We start from the raw sequence: 14,691 nt of genomic DNA, 5'->3' as shown, positions 1-14,691 counted from the left end.
AACTCCCGGAGGCCAATATCATCGAATTGCGGCCACACTAACCCTAATTCGAAATGACAAAATCGATTTTGGCGCTACTCCGCTCGTCGGGGTGGAGTACAGAAATCGATTTTAAGAGCCCTTTATTTCAAAATAAATGGCTCCGTTGTGTGGACGGGTGCAGGGTTAATTCGATTTAACGCTGCTAAATCCGAATTAAAGTCATAGTGTAGACCAGGCCTAATGTACCTAAACCTACACCACTATCTTTACTCTCTATATCAAGACAAATGAAAACAAGTATTCTACCACTACTTCTAATATCTATTTCAGGATCTGTTTATCAGTACTATACCAATGTCTCTACTGTCTATCCCAAGGTAAATAACCACAAGTTCTCTACCTCTCCTTCTCTTTGTCAAGACAAATATACACAACAGTACTCTGTCACTATGTCTACTATGACCCAATCAAGTGTTCTTTGTGTATTGATAATCCAGCCCTTGACCCCTGAAAAGTCTTGACAGGTGGAAAGTTCCCATTAACTAATTTCAGCCAATAGAGATGAAGTTTACAAATGAACTGGAGAGGAAGGGCAATGATTGGTTGTTACTTCATTAGAGTGCACCATTTAGTGACCCAGCGTCCTGCCTATAACTATAATATTAAATTCAACAATTGTTCAACAACTTCCATTAATTACAATGTAATTTCTGTAAATATAGCTTATGTACATATTTTCAAAGAAATGTATTTATATGGATAGTTTGCTGGGTTTGTTAACAGGCTGTTTTTGAGCTACGATGATCCAAAGAAAGAGGCTCAACATATTTCCAAAAAAAGTCCCTTTTAACTCATTAGGACTCCTGAACAGTTATAACTCCTTGGAACTTCCTAAACAGTCCTAAGTGTTTTTTTTTTTTTTTTTTTTTTTGTAACTGTCACCAAAATTCCATCTCTACTCTTCCAGTATGTAGTAATTTTATCAGGCCCAGTTTTTTATTCCTCATAATAGACTGCATAATGAACAATTTTGAGAGAGAAATTGGTCTTAGCTTAACTGTGGAGGTATGAGCAATGCATTCTTTGTGTATTTACATGTACATGCATATACATGTGCATACACACTAGGGGAATTAGCAAAAACGTTGATACTGCCACTCTTTACTAATAGCATAGCGTTGGTAGCCCATGGTAATATGAGTCCTCATAATTGTGAACAGACTGGAATGCTGTTAGCACTGAACTCTAAAAATACAACAAAGGTGCCTTGTTTGTGGCAGCCAAACGGGTGGGGTGGTGGTCAGATAGTTTATTCAGCTAGGAAAGGAAGGAGATGGGCACAAGAGACTTTCACCCTGAAGATAGGAGGTGAAGGAATGTGGATTAATTTGGTGAGTGGGAGGGGATTTCTACAGGGTAGCTGTAGTTGGGGTGTAATTAGTTTTAGTTTGGTTCCTCACCAGGAGTGAGGAAAAAGGTGTTAGGGTACATGTAATGGAATGCATTTGTTTTTTCAGATTCAGAATCTCTTTCAGTTATTGTTTTAAAAAGAATTCCTTATGTGACTGTTCATGCACTGTTACCACGTGCACTCCAAGCTCCATATTGACTGAATTATAAATTATCTTCAGTTTCAATAATAAAGCAGTTACTTCTGAATAAAAAGTACAGGTCAAGATGGTTATGTAAATACCCACATGTGGTGTTAGTATTGGCATTTGTTCCCTCCCCTGTGCTAAAATACAAGTAATTGTTGCTCAGAACTTTGCTCATATTTATTTATATTGGGTGGGAAAGATGCAGTTGGGTACCTAGCTCCTGTTCATGTTCATTGATTCAATTGATCACTATAAATTGTGACCAGACTAAGAAATAATAAGGATTAATGTATAGTCTGGGTATACTATTTAAAGTTGCAATTGTTTAGTTAGGTTTCCTGTTAAATAACTTCTATCCTGTTTCTTTTTACAGTAATCTGTCGGACATTTACTAGAATGGGCTTGCTCTCCTCTTTTGCCTTCTGTGATGAATTTAGTTCTTTAAGATTGCAACATAATAGAGCCATTACTCAATTAATGAAAGCAGCTAATCAACAAATACTTGAGGTAAACTTTAAGTTTCTTTAATAACCTTTACATTACTGAACCTACGTGTTAGGATTTCTGAAGCAACTTTCTTTATGGAACTATTTTTATATTTGGATTGTGTATTTTCAAAAGTCATACAAAATGGTGCTTTGGTTACACTTTGGGCGGATGTGAGGGGAAATATCTAGATCTATAGATGCAAATAGTAACTTAAAGTCTACAGTATTCTTGCTTTATCAGGTCAAAGCTTTATTTTTGTTCAGATCGAAAGTTAGACATATTGATTTAAATCTGTTACTATTTTTTCTTATTTACATCATTTAGGAGAATAATTGGAATTGCTGTCCTGCTAATTTACCTTCTCATAGTGAAGTTCATACTTAACCATTAACTGCACATCAGTTTTCTGACGGTATATAGCTTTTTTTTAAAAGTTGTATTTTGTTGTTTTATAGGAGCTTGACAATGGAGATTCTCACACAGTCAGGTATCTGTCCAAAGTGCTGTGCCAAGTATTAAGATTAACTTTCTGTCTGAAGTTTTGCACTATAAAAATAATAGATTTCAGCTTAGCATGAAAATATTGCACTTGAGATCTTGCGTGTCAGGAATTTGATAAAGTGTAAAACACCTGTGTATTCAAAAACATAAGCTTACTCTTTAAAAGGGTAAAGATGAAGAGAGATTTCCTATTGCATTTTCTTCATGTAGGACATTGGGTTTTACTTGATGGGCTGCTGTATTAAAGTTAATTTTTTTTAAGTAGCTGTGACATGATAGCCAATTGCCAGGAGCAAAAGCGCCCCCTTAGTGTTTGGCCTTTGATGATGCTTGGTTCTCCGTATGGGATTCACAGGTAAATTCTGGATCTGTAAAGGAAATAGAGGCACCAGCTGGAGGTTATACACTCCAAGCTGGATCTTCTGACCCTTCTCCTGTCACTACCGGAGAAATAGTCCCATTAATTTTTTCCCATTAAATAAAATAACAGAATTGTTATAAATGTTTCCTGCTAACTTTAGAATTTCAATGGAGTTTGGGTGCAGGCTAAAATTCTGACATGGGCATGATTATCATTATCTTGCATCTTAGGGAATGCTTTTTCAGGAATCTGGAATGTATTATGACAATAGTGGCTAGAGTATTGTTTTCAGTGGAGACAAAGACATTTTGTATTTATTTTGAAAAGGTTTTTGGATCAGATGAGGGTTCTTCCCTTGCTATCATTCTTTGAAGAGGGGTGAGATAAATTTCACAAAAGTGGTTGAAGCTTTTCTTTTTAAAGTCAAAATGTCCTAATTGACAGCTGAAAAAAGGGGACTGAATTACTAAAGAGAAAATAGCTAGCTTTGCTCCTCCAGCTGTTGCAGAGTTAGCAAGTTGTGGCTGAGAGAGATTCTGTAAAATCATTCTAGGAAAACAGTTATTGCTGACAATGGCCTTTTGATATAAACAGTATAAAATGTTTCTAATTCTCATTCTGCTAATCTGTAAAAAATAATTCTCATGTAACCTGCCCACTCCTCGCCCTGAACTTTCACCACCATTATTTAGTAAAGGCTTTGCTACTTTGCCTAAAATACACAGTAATATATTTTCTAGTTTACTATACAATAATGATAAATATTTTAAATTAAACTAAAGTTGTCAAAATAGGACCAAGTTCACCTTGTGGTACAGAATCCTTTGAAATTGTTTACCAATTTTTTCAGAATAGCAAGTAACTAATCTGCAAGTGGGTTTCCTAGTCACTAATGCTAATTTAAATATATTCTTTCTGTATTGCTTACAGCAGTTATGTGTTAACTCAATCTAATGTAATTCCAATTCTCTTCAGCAGGTCATCTTGCACCACCATTTCAATAAGACTGTGTCTACACTAGCACTTTTGTCGGTAAAATGTATGTTGCTCCTGGGTGTGAAAAAACACCCCCACCCCCGACTGACATAAGTTATATCGACTGAACAGTGTGGCCAGCACTATGTCAGTGGGAGACGCTCTCCCACCGACATAGCTACCGCTGCTCACTGTGGGTGGTTTAATCATGCCGGTGGGAGAGCTCTCTTCCGTCATCATAGAGCGGCTACACAGGACATCTTACAGTGGCGCAACTGCATCGATACAGCTGTGCCACTGTAAGGTCTCTAGTGTAGACATAGCCTGCATCGATACAGCTGTGCCACTGTGAGATCTCTAGCATAGACATAGCCTAAATCTCCCCCTTGAACTTCACAAAGTATTGCTGTTTGGAACATTAACCTTCTCGTTCACACACACTGTTAGCTTTCAGTTTGCACTATAGGGATAGTGTCATAGTACTTAGCTATTTTTCACAATGTAAATGAAGTTTCTGTGTCATCTCTATCTGTGATTTACATAGTACCTTAATTTTAGCTTGTGATTTAGTTTAACCAGTCATAAAATATACTTTTTTTTTAATTAGTGAAAAAGAAGTTCTCTTTGAAGCACAAACTTCACGCTACTTAAATGAATTTGATGAGATTGCAAGACTAGGAAAAGGGGGATATGGTACAGTGTACAAGGTATTTTTATCCTCTATTTTAACAGCTTTGTTAATAACTGTTTGAGGTGGAAAATAGTTCACCTGATTGTTTTTGTTCTTAGAAATATGCAATAAAACAAATATGAACCGAAACTGTGTAAGATGTTTTAGTTCTTCCTTTCAGAAGGGTGCTTTCTGAAGACTCCAATGCATTTTTGTCTAAAACAGAATATATTGTATATTTCACTTTTGTGTACAGTCTTATTCTTATATCCTGAATATGAGAGAATCCTTACTTCTCAGATGAAGTACTTGGATTTATCTATATAAAATAAGCAGGGAAACTTATTTTGTTTTAACTGTGGTTGAGTAAAAAAGAAAATTATTTTAATTTTGAATGTGGGTTGTACCAACCACTGGTGAATAGTAACTATTATTTTTACTATTTATATTGTAGTAGCACCCAGAGGTGCCATTGTAGTGAGTGTTATATAAATGCCTAGAAAGACAGTCCTGTCGTTGTTCTCCCCCCCCCCCCGCCCCCTCCGAGAGCTTACAGTCTTAGGGCTTGATTTTCAGCAGTGCTGAGCACCCACTGTTCATAATGGCTTCTCTTCTCAGCGGATGCTGAGTTCTTCTGAAAATTAGATGCCAAGTAACTAACCTCGTTTCCTCTGTCAACCATATTATTATGTTTGGTGGATATTGTATAAATCTAAAATAAAATATATTTTAGAAAATGAAGGTACCCCAATATAATGCGACCCGATATAACACAAATTCGGATATAACGCGGTAAAGCAGTGCTCCGGGGGGGCGGGGCTGCGGGGCTTCGTGCTCAAGCGGATCAAAGCAAGTTCAATATAACGCAGTTTCACCTATAATGCAGTAAGATTTTTTGGCTCCCGAGGACTGCGTTATATTGAGGTAGAGGTGTATTTAGTTTCAGACTCATAAGTCATGTAACTGTCTAAACTATCTGTACGACGTTGTATTTAGCTGTGACACTCTGAATACCTTTCCCAGACCTGAGGATTAGCTCTTTGTAGCTCTAAAGCTTGTCTCTGTCACCAACAGAAGTTGATCCAATAAATGATATGACCTCATCCACCTTGTTTTTCTGAGTCATGTACTACTTGCCAAAGTTGTTTTAAAAATATTTAGTTGCGTTGTAATAATAAGCAAAGAACTCATTTCCTATCTAGTGTAACCTCTCTAATGTTACAGACCAAAGACAGTAGTTAAAAATACAAATAATTTGTCAATATATCATTGGCGAGGCTATTCAGATCAAGAAGGAACTTTGTTTTGCTTGGATCTGTAGTCTCAGTGAGCAGCACTCAATATTGAAGGGAAGGATGGCTGCAGTGGTGTCCATTTCATTTTATGTAAGTTTTGACCCTTGTGCTGCTGTATATTAGGCAAAACTTGGGCACCTCTTCATTAGACATTTAGGGTCAAATCCAGAAGACCTCCTCTAATGTCATTGAGAGGTAATCTGAATAAAGAGTGTAAGATTTTGACTCTTAGGAAACAAACTGTTGTTGTTCAAATGAGTTTTTGACACATTGATCTAAATTTGTGAAATTTGCTTTTTCTAACTTTTCCCTTTTAAAAATTATTTTCAGGTCAGAAACAAATTAGATGGTCAGCTCTATGCAATTAAAAAAAATCTTATTAAGAAAGCAACCAAAAGAGATTGCATGAAGGTATGAATTTATTTTTCCATGTTCAGATTCTCTGTTTAACTCAGGGCTTACTGTAATTGGTTCCTGATATAATTAGCAGTGGCATTAATGTTGGTTATGGCAAAGTAGTAAGTGGGCATATCTCCTATTTTATAAACTTTGTATCTCATATGTTTCTAAACAGGAAGAATGTTTTATAATATTTTAGTGTATGTTTATTTAGTCCCAACCTGAGTGTAATATAAAACATTATTCTGCAAGATCTGAATTGTATTATCCTTAATGCTGCAAAATAATTATCTGTCCTCAAATTCTTAAATTCCAGTGAGAGGTAAAATAACTGTATCTAGAAACCTTTGTTTTTTTTTCCCCTTTGGGTTCATATTACAGTCAAATTAAAGGATGATCATAAAGTTGCCTTTTGGTCTTTTTTTCAGGTATTGCGAGAAGTTAAAGTGTTGGCTGGCCTGCAACATCCTAACATTGTAGGCTATCACACTGCTTGGATAGAACATGTTCAACAAGCATGTCCAAAAGGGAAGTATTATTTGCTATCATTGTAACTTCATACTTCCCATAAGCATGTCTGTTCTATTAATTTGCAGAACACTCAACTCTCAGAATTGATGAAGGAACCAGAGATTTTTCCAAACATTTTTTCTAGGAAGCATGACAATGGCTATCAAGTGCCTTACCTACTGCACTGTTCTGATCAAGAGATTATCGGGGGTATAAAGGTTAATTTAGAAATGCAGGACATCTAAACCTACCTATTAAAATATTTGAGTAGGATTTTGGACGCTGCATAGGGTCCAGTTGAATCCAGTTTCTTTAAAAAAAAAAAGCTCAGGCAAGGCATAGCAGTGTGGCTAGGTGTAGAAGGGACCCTGGGGGAAGGACCCACTTGAGACCTTTGGAGGAAAAGCACTGTGTATTAAGGAGGTTGAGAGAGAAGTTCATTTGCTTACTGATTGTGAAATCACAGATCTGTGGTGGTGTCTGGAGATCCCTTTCCAACTTTCTCCTCTTCCTAACTGCTCCAGAAAACTTTAGAAAAATTGATGCAGTCCAGAATTATTTTAATGGCAAAATGTAAACTGCCTCTTACTTTGTTTTCCATATTAGGGTTTTTAAAATATTTGGTGAGGTAAATTGGGGTTTCTCTGTAGCTTCTGAGCTTTCTGTTGGCAGAATCTGATTTTGAGACATCAACTTCTGTCATTGACAGGGAGGCACTGTTTCTCTGTTTCCCCCCCCCCCTTCTTCTCTACTATGCATCTCCTCTTATTTTCCTTTTTCTTCAGTTTTCCCTGCCTTCGTTGTAAATTTTACTAGTTTAATCAGTAGCTATAGCTGTAATGTTAATATGCAATGAAATGTGTGCTTGTCTTGTTTTGTAAAATGTGACTTTTTCTGTTCATCTAATAGATAAGACAGTCCTGAAGTTGCAGTCACTCAAAAAGTCTTCTGACCAAGAGAGTGGCGAGTAAGTATTACAGTGTTAAATGATGATATTAATCTGGGTTTAACATAGGGTCTTTCTCCATGTAACATTAAATGTTGTAGAATTAAACTTATATTACAGCAATATTACTTCCTTGTATCAAGTAGTGAACTATTAGGCATCAGTTATTCTTGTATTTGTTCCCCCTTTCATCAGATGTCTGAGGATGAGAAAATTTGTCTAACATTCCTCCACCTTGGGAGTTAATAGGGTCTATCACAATAGTATCTAACATTATTATTAGACATATAGACTTCACAAATTGTGTACTATTCACCAACAAGATTCAGTTCAGATTTAGTGTCATTAGGGAGGTAGAGGGTTTCTATTCAAGAGAAAAATGTGAGGATTTGCCATCTCAAAGATGAGAGGGTGGGAAGGGGGAAAATGTAATAGCAACACTTACCAGCTGGAAGGGACATAGATGCAACAGACATCTGTCAAATGATCACATGGGGCTATAACTGCTTGTCTCTGCCAAACTGAAAAGGTCAACTATCAGAAATAAACCCTCGGAAGAGTCTTTTAAAGGGTGACCCTACAATGGCAACTGAGCAGTTGTACGGTTTTTGTAGGGAAGAGGCAGAACTCCTGCTTCTAAGGGTAAAACAAATATTGGATATTATCCCAGTTTTCCCAGGGTTTGAAATAGCCATATCTCTTTTTATAACATTTCCAGAATAAAAGCTGAAGTACAATTCTGACGTCCGCCTCTTGTTGTGTTTAGTAGATAACATACAAACTGTATATACTTACTGATTCCTTCTCTTCAGAAACCAGTGTCATATTCAAAATATGGAAAGCAGCAGTTCCATTATCTTTGCTGACCTTACCTCAGAAGAAATTAAATCCTTTGGATATACCTTTCTTGAGAATCAAGATAATAAATCAGTGCAGCAAATGGATATAACAAAAGATTTTACCAGTGGAGATGGTGAAGAAAGAATAAAAATGAATAAATGTGAACCACTCACTGACTCACAAGAAAGTTGCATAAATAGTACTGCCAATGGACCAGTTTATTTTAAAAATCATCTATCACATGGACTTCATTCTAATCTGAATAAAGATAGTATCATTTCAAGTGATTCTTGCACTGAAGACGAATGCTCCCAGAAACACATGTCTGTGCACAGGCAGTGTGAGGTAAATAAACCCCTCTTTAAATACAGTTAACTGATCTCTGATGTGATGATATGTGCAGAGTAGTCTTAAGTAAGTGTGCCCATGAATTATAACAATGAATTCTATAAATGGTATGACTGGGATTGGAGCCAAAGTCTAGTAATTTTATCTCAATTGTTGTTGTTTTTTTGAGTGGATAACATAATTACAGGGATGCTCACCACAAGAGTTGCCAAAATTTAGCATTAAAGAAAAGTCTATAATATTTGTAGCTTTGGCTCTCTTCAGTTAAAATTATACATATAATTTTAAAAATCAGAAATGCTATTCTTGCAAAAACCAAACAGAAAACCCCAAAAACCCAAATAAGCCAAAAAACCTCCAGCATTCTGCACTAGTGACCAATCCAAACATTGCTGACGAATGCACCTAAATGTGGCGTGTGTGCAAGTTTTCAGTTATCTTCCAGTCAGGCAATGTCACTTATGGAGAGGAAGAGGGAAGCAGAAGCATGTGGAAGTGGGAACCACTTGGTGAAGTGTAAATACTGAGGAGAAAGAGACAGTTGAGCATCTGGGGTGGGGGTGGAGCTGCGTAGCCATGTCAGGAAGGTCTCAAGACCCTGCTGCTGTCAGAGTTCCCACATAATGAAATGCTCATTTTGGCATGGGAGGGTTGCTTCCAAAGATCTGCAGCTTTTAATAGAATAGAATAGAATAGAATAGAATAGAATATGGAAGTGTCCTCTGGAGTTCCTGAAGGGAGATGCAAGGAAAGAGAAGATATGGGGCAGTGCTTGTGGGAGAGTGTCAGAATTTACTGACTAGTGATGCTAGGCTGGGTCAGGAGCCAAGAGTTCTAGGAGAGAGGGTGTTATGTGTGTAGAAATTAGGATTTAGTGGGGCTGGGTTTAGATTGTTCTGCAACTGGTGAAGAGGGAGTATAAATAGGGGAATTGAGTGAGAGGGCAAGGAGAGATCAGGGCTTGTGTTAGTGGGAAGTAATCTTCGGGAAGAATAGAAAGCGAGAGTTGGGTGAGGCATGAAATTGATGTGTTGTGTATTAAATGACTTGATTAAAGGTGCTGGGAGATACATGGGTGAAATTTGGACTTTTAGGAAGTGGGGTGGAGAGGAGGGAGTAGGAAGTTGAAGAGAAGGAATCCGACATGGGCCGTGTTTTTGGAGGATTATCAGGGAAGCAGTTGCAGGACAGGAAGCAGAGGTTTTATATATGTAAAAGAAACCAGATAGAAGATACTGTATTAACACATTAATTGTATATTTAATATTCATACTTCTGAGGACTTAGCATGTGTTCAGTTGTACAAAATGCTGCTCTTTTTTGTTCCACCATTCAAAAGTGCGCATAGGCTTTCCAAGCAGATCTCGCTAGATGAACATATGCCATGTGGGCTGCAAGTGAATCCATAAACATCAGGAAATATAAATTCTATCCCCATTTTCTCAAAAAAAAAAAAAAAATACATAAATAAAATACAACCACTATTAAAAATGTTGTGAAAGTAGAGAGAATATTTGAAAGTAGATTTCTGTTTTGAGTTTCCAAAGTGTTGTTAATAACAAAACTTAATTTAAAAAAAAAATTAAAATGCTATTTAAAGCTGATCATTTTACCTTTAAACCAGTGATATTGTCTTGCTTCTCAAAATATCTGTTGTGAAAGTTTTTAAAGATGTTTGCTACAGTCATCTAATTATCAAATGAACCAACACACGAGAAATTCAGTATGTAATTACATACTCAATGTGCTAATAAATAATACAAGCTCTTCTCCTGTTTCTGCTCCTATTGAAATCATTGGCAAAGCCCCCGTTGAGTTCAGTGGTGCAGGATCAAACTGCTAAAAGATGGAGAAACTATGTAATAATATGATACAACACCTGTATGGAACCAACTAGTGTCTTGCCTTATCAGTTGGGGTATGGACTGCAGCTGGGTATCTATCAAATTTGACATAATATCTTAAAGGGATATTGTTGGGTAGTTGAGGTCCAATTTTAGGGTTTTCCTGTGGGGATATGAAATTGATAAATATGTTCCTAAATTGAAAATAGCATTTCATCTCAACAGTGATCGCACCCAGCCACTGCAGGGTTGTACTAGTGCATCATCATCAGAAAATGAAACTGACTATAAGGGAAAAAATAAATTGACTAGTCCGGTCTGAATGCATTTTGCTCTAAAGGCAGTGAGATCCAGTATTTTCTTGATTCTGGTATTATATTTATCAAAACAAGTATATTTTCCAATATTGATATTCTTGTAAATTATTTTCCTTGGTCAGAATGCTTCCCTACATAGCCCATCTGAAAAAGGAAAAAAAAAAACCCTAAAATCTTTCCATGGACGTACCCAGATACTCCTTGATATCTTAAGAACATCTGTCATGTTGTTGTGTTAGCTTTTATTATTTTATCATTATCATTCTGGGACCAACATGGCTAGAACTACACTGCATACAGCTTGTATGCCTTTTTAAACAATTATTACTTAGTACCATTTGAGGAATAAGGAAAGCAAAATAATTGTACATTCTCTTCTCTCACCTAAAACACAATAAATTTAATAGCACTGTATCTGCCATCCACTCTGTACTCAATCTTAGTTTAAAACTGCAGATCATTTGTCTTGAAACAAAATAAACTTGTACAAGTGATCATCGCTTATATTACAGTGAAAAAATATGTACCAATATTTTCCTGTTAGATGGAGTATTGTCTGATGCTTCATATACAGATGCAACTGTGTGAAATCTCCTTGTGGGACTGGATTGTTGACAGAAACAAAAGATGTGGTGAGCGAACAGAGGAATCTTCCAGTAAGATTTATACTGTTTGTTTTTTAAATATAAATACTTACAGGGCAAAAACCAAATATATTTTGATTTTCTATTTGGAAGTCAATGTGTTTGATTTTATACTTTATTGACAGCAGTTAATAACATGGACTTTGGTTATTAGGTCCTTTCCCCCTTTCATTCAATCAGAATAACAGTAATTTAGTAAAATGTGTGTAGTCTATACAGATGAGGTGTTTGTAGAAGAGACTTAAACTTCACCCAAAAGTGACGGGTGAAAAACTATGCATGAGAAGTAGGACTGATCTGGAGAAGTAGAGCTGCTGTTGAGAAGGCCTGTCCTTTTTCAATGAGCAGTTTAGATTATGTAGATTTTTGTTCCTTTTCCAGAACAATTTCAGTTGATCAGAATGAGCTATGTTCCAAAAGCAGGTGTAATAATTCCTAATTGTGGTTGCTTGGTCTATTAAACATTAGTTTTCAACGACAAGGAGATAGCTTTATAGTTTATTCATTTTCTCTAATGCAGTGAGGTTACAACGCAATTGAAAGCTTTAAAATTTGTTCTTGGAGAAACAAAAAACATCCTACAGCATTATTTTGATTGACCATAGTGGATTTAACATCTGGTCCTGATTGGAGCAGTTCTTAGATGGTGATGTCAGCAGGCTTCATTGACTGTTGATATCTAGAGGGACAGGTCTTTTAAGGACAGAGCATTAAAGATATGCTCTACTCCTTTCATAATGCGAAAAGAAATCTACTTAACACAAACTGTTCTATACAACTATAAATCTTGAAATGAAAAATGTGTCTTTAATTTGATTACTTATCACATCACTTTTGAGAACAATTTTTTTGTTACATTCTTTGCATAGAGTGAAATTTCCTAGCTGCTTGGTTTTTATTTGTTTCCCCTTCCCTCCCTCCTTTTCCTACCTACAACTAGTCTTTTTGGTTTCTTAAATTAAGCAAGATTGGTCCTGGTTGAGAATTGGATAGAAGAACTCCAGTATAATTTGTTTTTTCTTTGAAAAAAAAACCTTGACAAAGACTCACACAAGAGGATGTTAATGAAACCAAGTAGTTATGGGGTGAAAGGTAAATTACTACCATTGGTTGGAAACTAAGAAACAGAGTAGGAATAAATGATCAGTTTTGAGTGTAGCAAAAGGTTAACATTGGTGAGCCTCAGGGTTCTGTACTAGGAGCAGTGTTTAATATATTTATGATCTGGAAAAAGAGTTGAACAAAATGAGGTGGCAAAATTTGTAGATGACTGTTTAGGTTAGTCAAGGCTAGGGAAATCTGAAAACCTAAAAATGATACATGAATAGGCAGTATGATCATAGATGGGTTAGGCTCTATAAAGAATAGAGTGTAAAATAATACAGAAAATATGCCATTATATTAAATTGGCATGCCCTTACCTGGAATACTGTGTTCAATTCTGGTCACTTGATCTCAGAGATATAGCACAAATAAAAAGGGCTCAGTGAAGGACAGTGAAAATGATTGAAGGCACAGAAAGACTTCTGAATGAGGAGCGACTGAAAAGACAGATTATGTAGTTCAGAGATGAGACAAGTACGAAGGAACATGATAGAGGTATACAGAATGATGAATGATATAAAGATGTCAGCCATTTTCAACACCGTCTTGTTAGAGCAGAGCTCAATAAGACAGGAACATCAGTGTTGAGAATTTCAAAGCAGTGAAAGGGATTTAGCCATACCTTCTCCATGAATCATAGTGGATGTGAGGTTAAATCTCTTGCATTACTTTGAAACTCTCAACCCATGATTCTAGGAGAGAGAATAACCTCTTACCTGGAAGTTTTTCACTTTTATACTTTCATGCAACATTTTTGGATCCTCTTTAGGAACCAGAGGACCAGGAACTTCTGTGATTTTAACTCCACAGGACATTTCAATCAAATCGAAAAGCAACAAATTTAACACCGATAAAAGTAAATACTGATGCTTAGTAAGATTCAGAAGAGAATTAGACATATGGATAATGAGCACATTCACAATTAGATTAGAGCGAGAGAGAGGATATAAACTCTCTTTCTTTAGAGCTCATACACCAACCACTATCTTAAAGAAGAAATTTCCTATTTACGCCATGGGAAATCACTTTTAACCTATGCTAATTTTATTTAGACTGTCTTCGTGTTTGCAGATAAACTGACACGCCATTTTACCATAGATTTATAAAGCATTTTAGTTTTAGCAAAATCAGCTGAAATAATTAAAAATTTTAAATTGTTTTAAGGTCCTTATCACCTTGTGGATGTCAGCTGGACATCAAAAATTTTTCAAGAGTTACTAGAAGGAGTATACTATATCCACAGCAAGGGAGTCGTACATCGAGACATTAAAGTAAGTTGAAAAATTATCATTAGAGGATGCAGTGTGGCCTAGTGAATAGAGCACTGGACTTGTATTCAAAAGACCTGGGTTCTATTATCAGATTTGCCACTAGCATGTTGGGTGACTTTGGGCAACTTGTTTCATCTCTCTGTGCCTCAGTTTTCCCATCTGTAAAATGGGATAATGATTCTGATTTCCTTTGAAAAGTGCTTTGAGATCTACTGGTGAAAAATGCCTTATAGGAACTAGGTATTACTATTAAAGGCAGGAAAGACCATTTGTGTTATGGAGTTGCTGATACTGGCTCCATAGCTAAGGCTGAGCTGAGTTTTGCACTTAAAGATTCAACCTCTTCATGTATGAAGAATATACTGCACCTTCCCCAAAATTACAGCACTTCGTGACAGAATGAATTTGCTGAAAATTTACAAGTAAACCTATTAATTAATTTGAGTTAAAATTAATTAAAATAGGTTCCTTTAAGAAATTTAGCACTGTTTGTCAGACTGTTATATGTCCCAAATGATCTCAGGTTAGGCATTTTCTATCTATAAGGCTATGTTTTAATCATGGGTATTTTTTAGTAAAAGTCATGGACAGGTCACG

The 14,691-nt window shown here is 36.2% G+C and overlaps 1 protein-coding gene across 1 annotated transcript in view; it reads left to right on the top strand.

Annotated features, from left to right (window-relative positions):
* EIF2AK1 (eukaryotic translation initiation factor 2 alpha kinase 1) overlaps window positions 1-14,691 on the top strand; it is a 39,908-nt gene that overhangs the window by 13,987 nt on the left and 11,230 nt on the right. Inside the window, exons 3-11 of the mRNA XM_065412059.1 lie at window positions 1,954-2,087; window positions 2,525-2,556; window positions 4,514-4,613; window positions 6,202-6,282; window positions 6,699-6,796; window positions 7,688-7,747; window positions 8,539-8,911; window positions 11,620-11,731; window positions 13,988-14,094. Of these exons, the coding sequence (XP_065268131.1) occupies window positions 1,954-2,087; window positions 2,525-2,556; window positions 4,514-4,613; window positions 6,202-6,282; window positions 6,699-6,796; window positions 7,688-7,747; window positions 8,539-8,911; window positions 11,620-11,731; window positions 13,988-14,094 (1,097 nt within the window). The remainder of the gene's footprint in view (window positions 1-1,953; window positions 2,088-2,524; window positions 2,557-4,513; window positions 4,614-6,201; window positions 6,283-6,698; window positions 6,797-7,687; window positions 7,748-8,538; window positions 8,912-11,619; window positions 11,732-13,987; window positions 14,095-14,691) is intronic.

The sequence above is a fragment of the Emys orbicularis genome, chromosome 10, assembly GCF_028017835.1.
Source record: "Emys orbicularis isolate rEmyOrb1 chromosome 10, rEmyOrb1.hap1, whole genome shotgun sequence".
Classification (NCBI taxonomy): domain Eukaryota; kingdom Metazoa; phylum Chordata; order Testudines; family Emydidae; genus Emys; species Emys orbicularis.
Note: the sequence above shows the minus strand (reverse complement) of the source record. Positions and strands in the feature narration are given on the sequence as shown.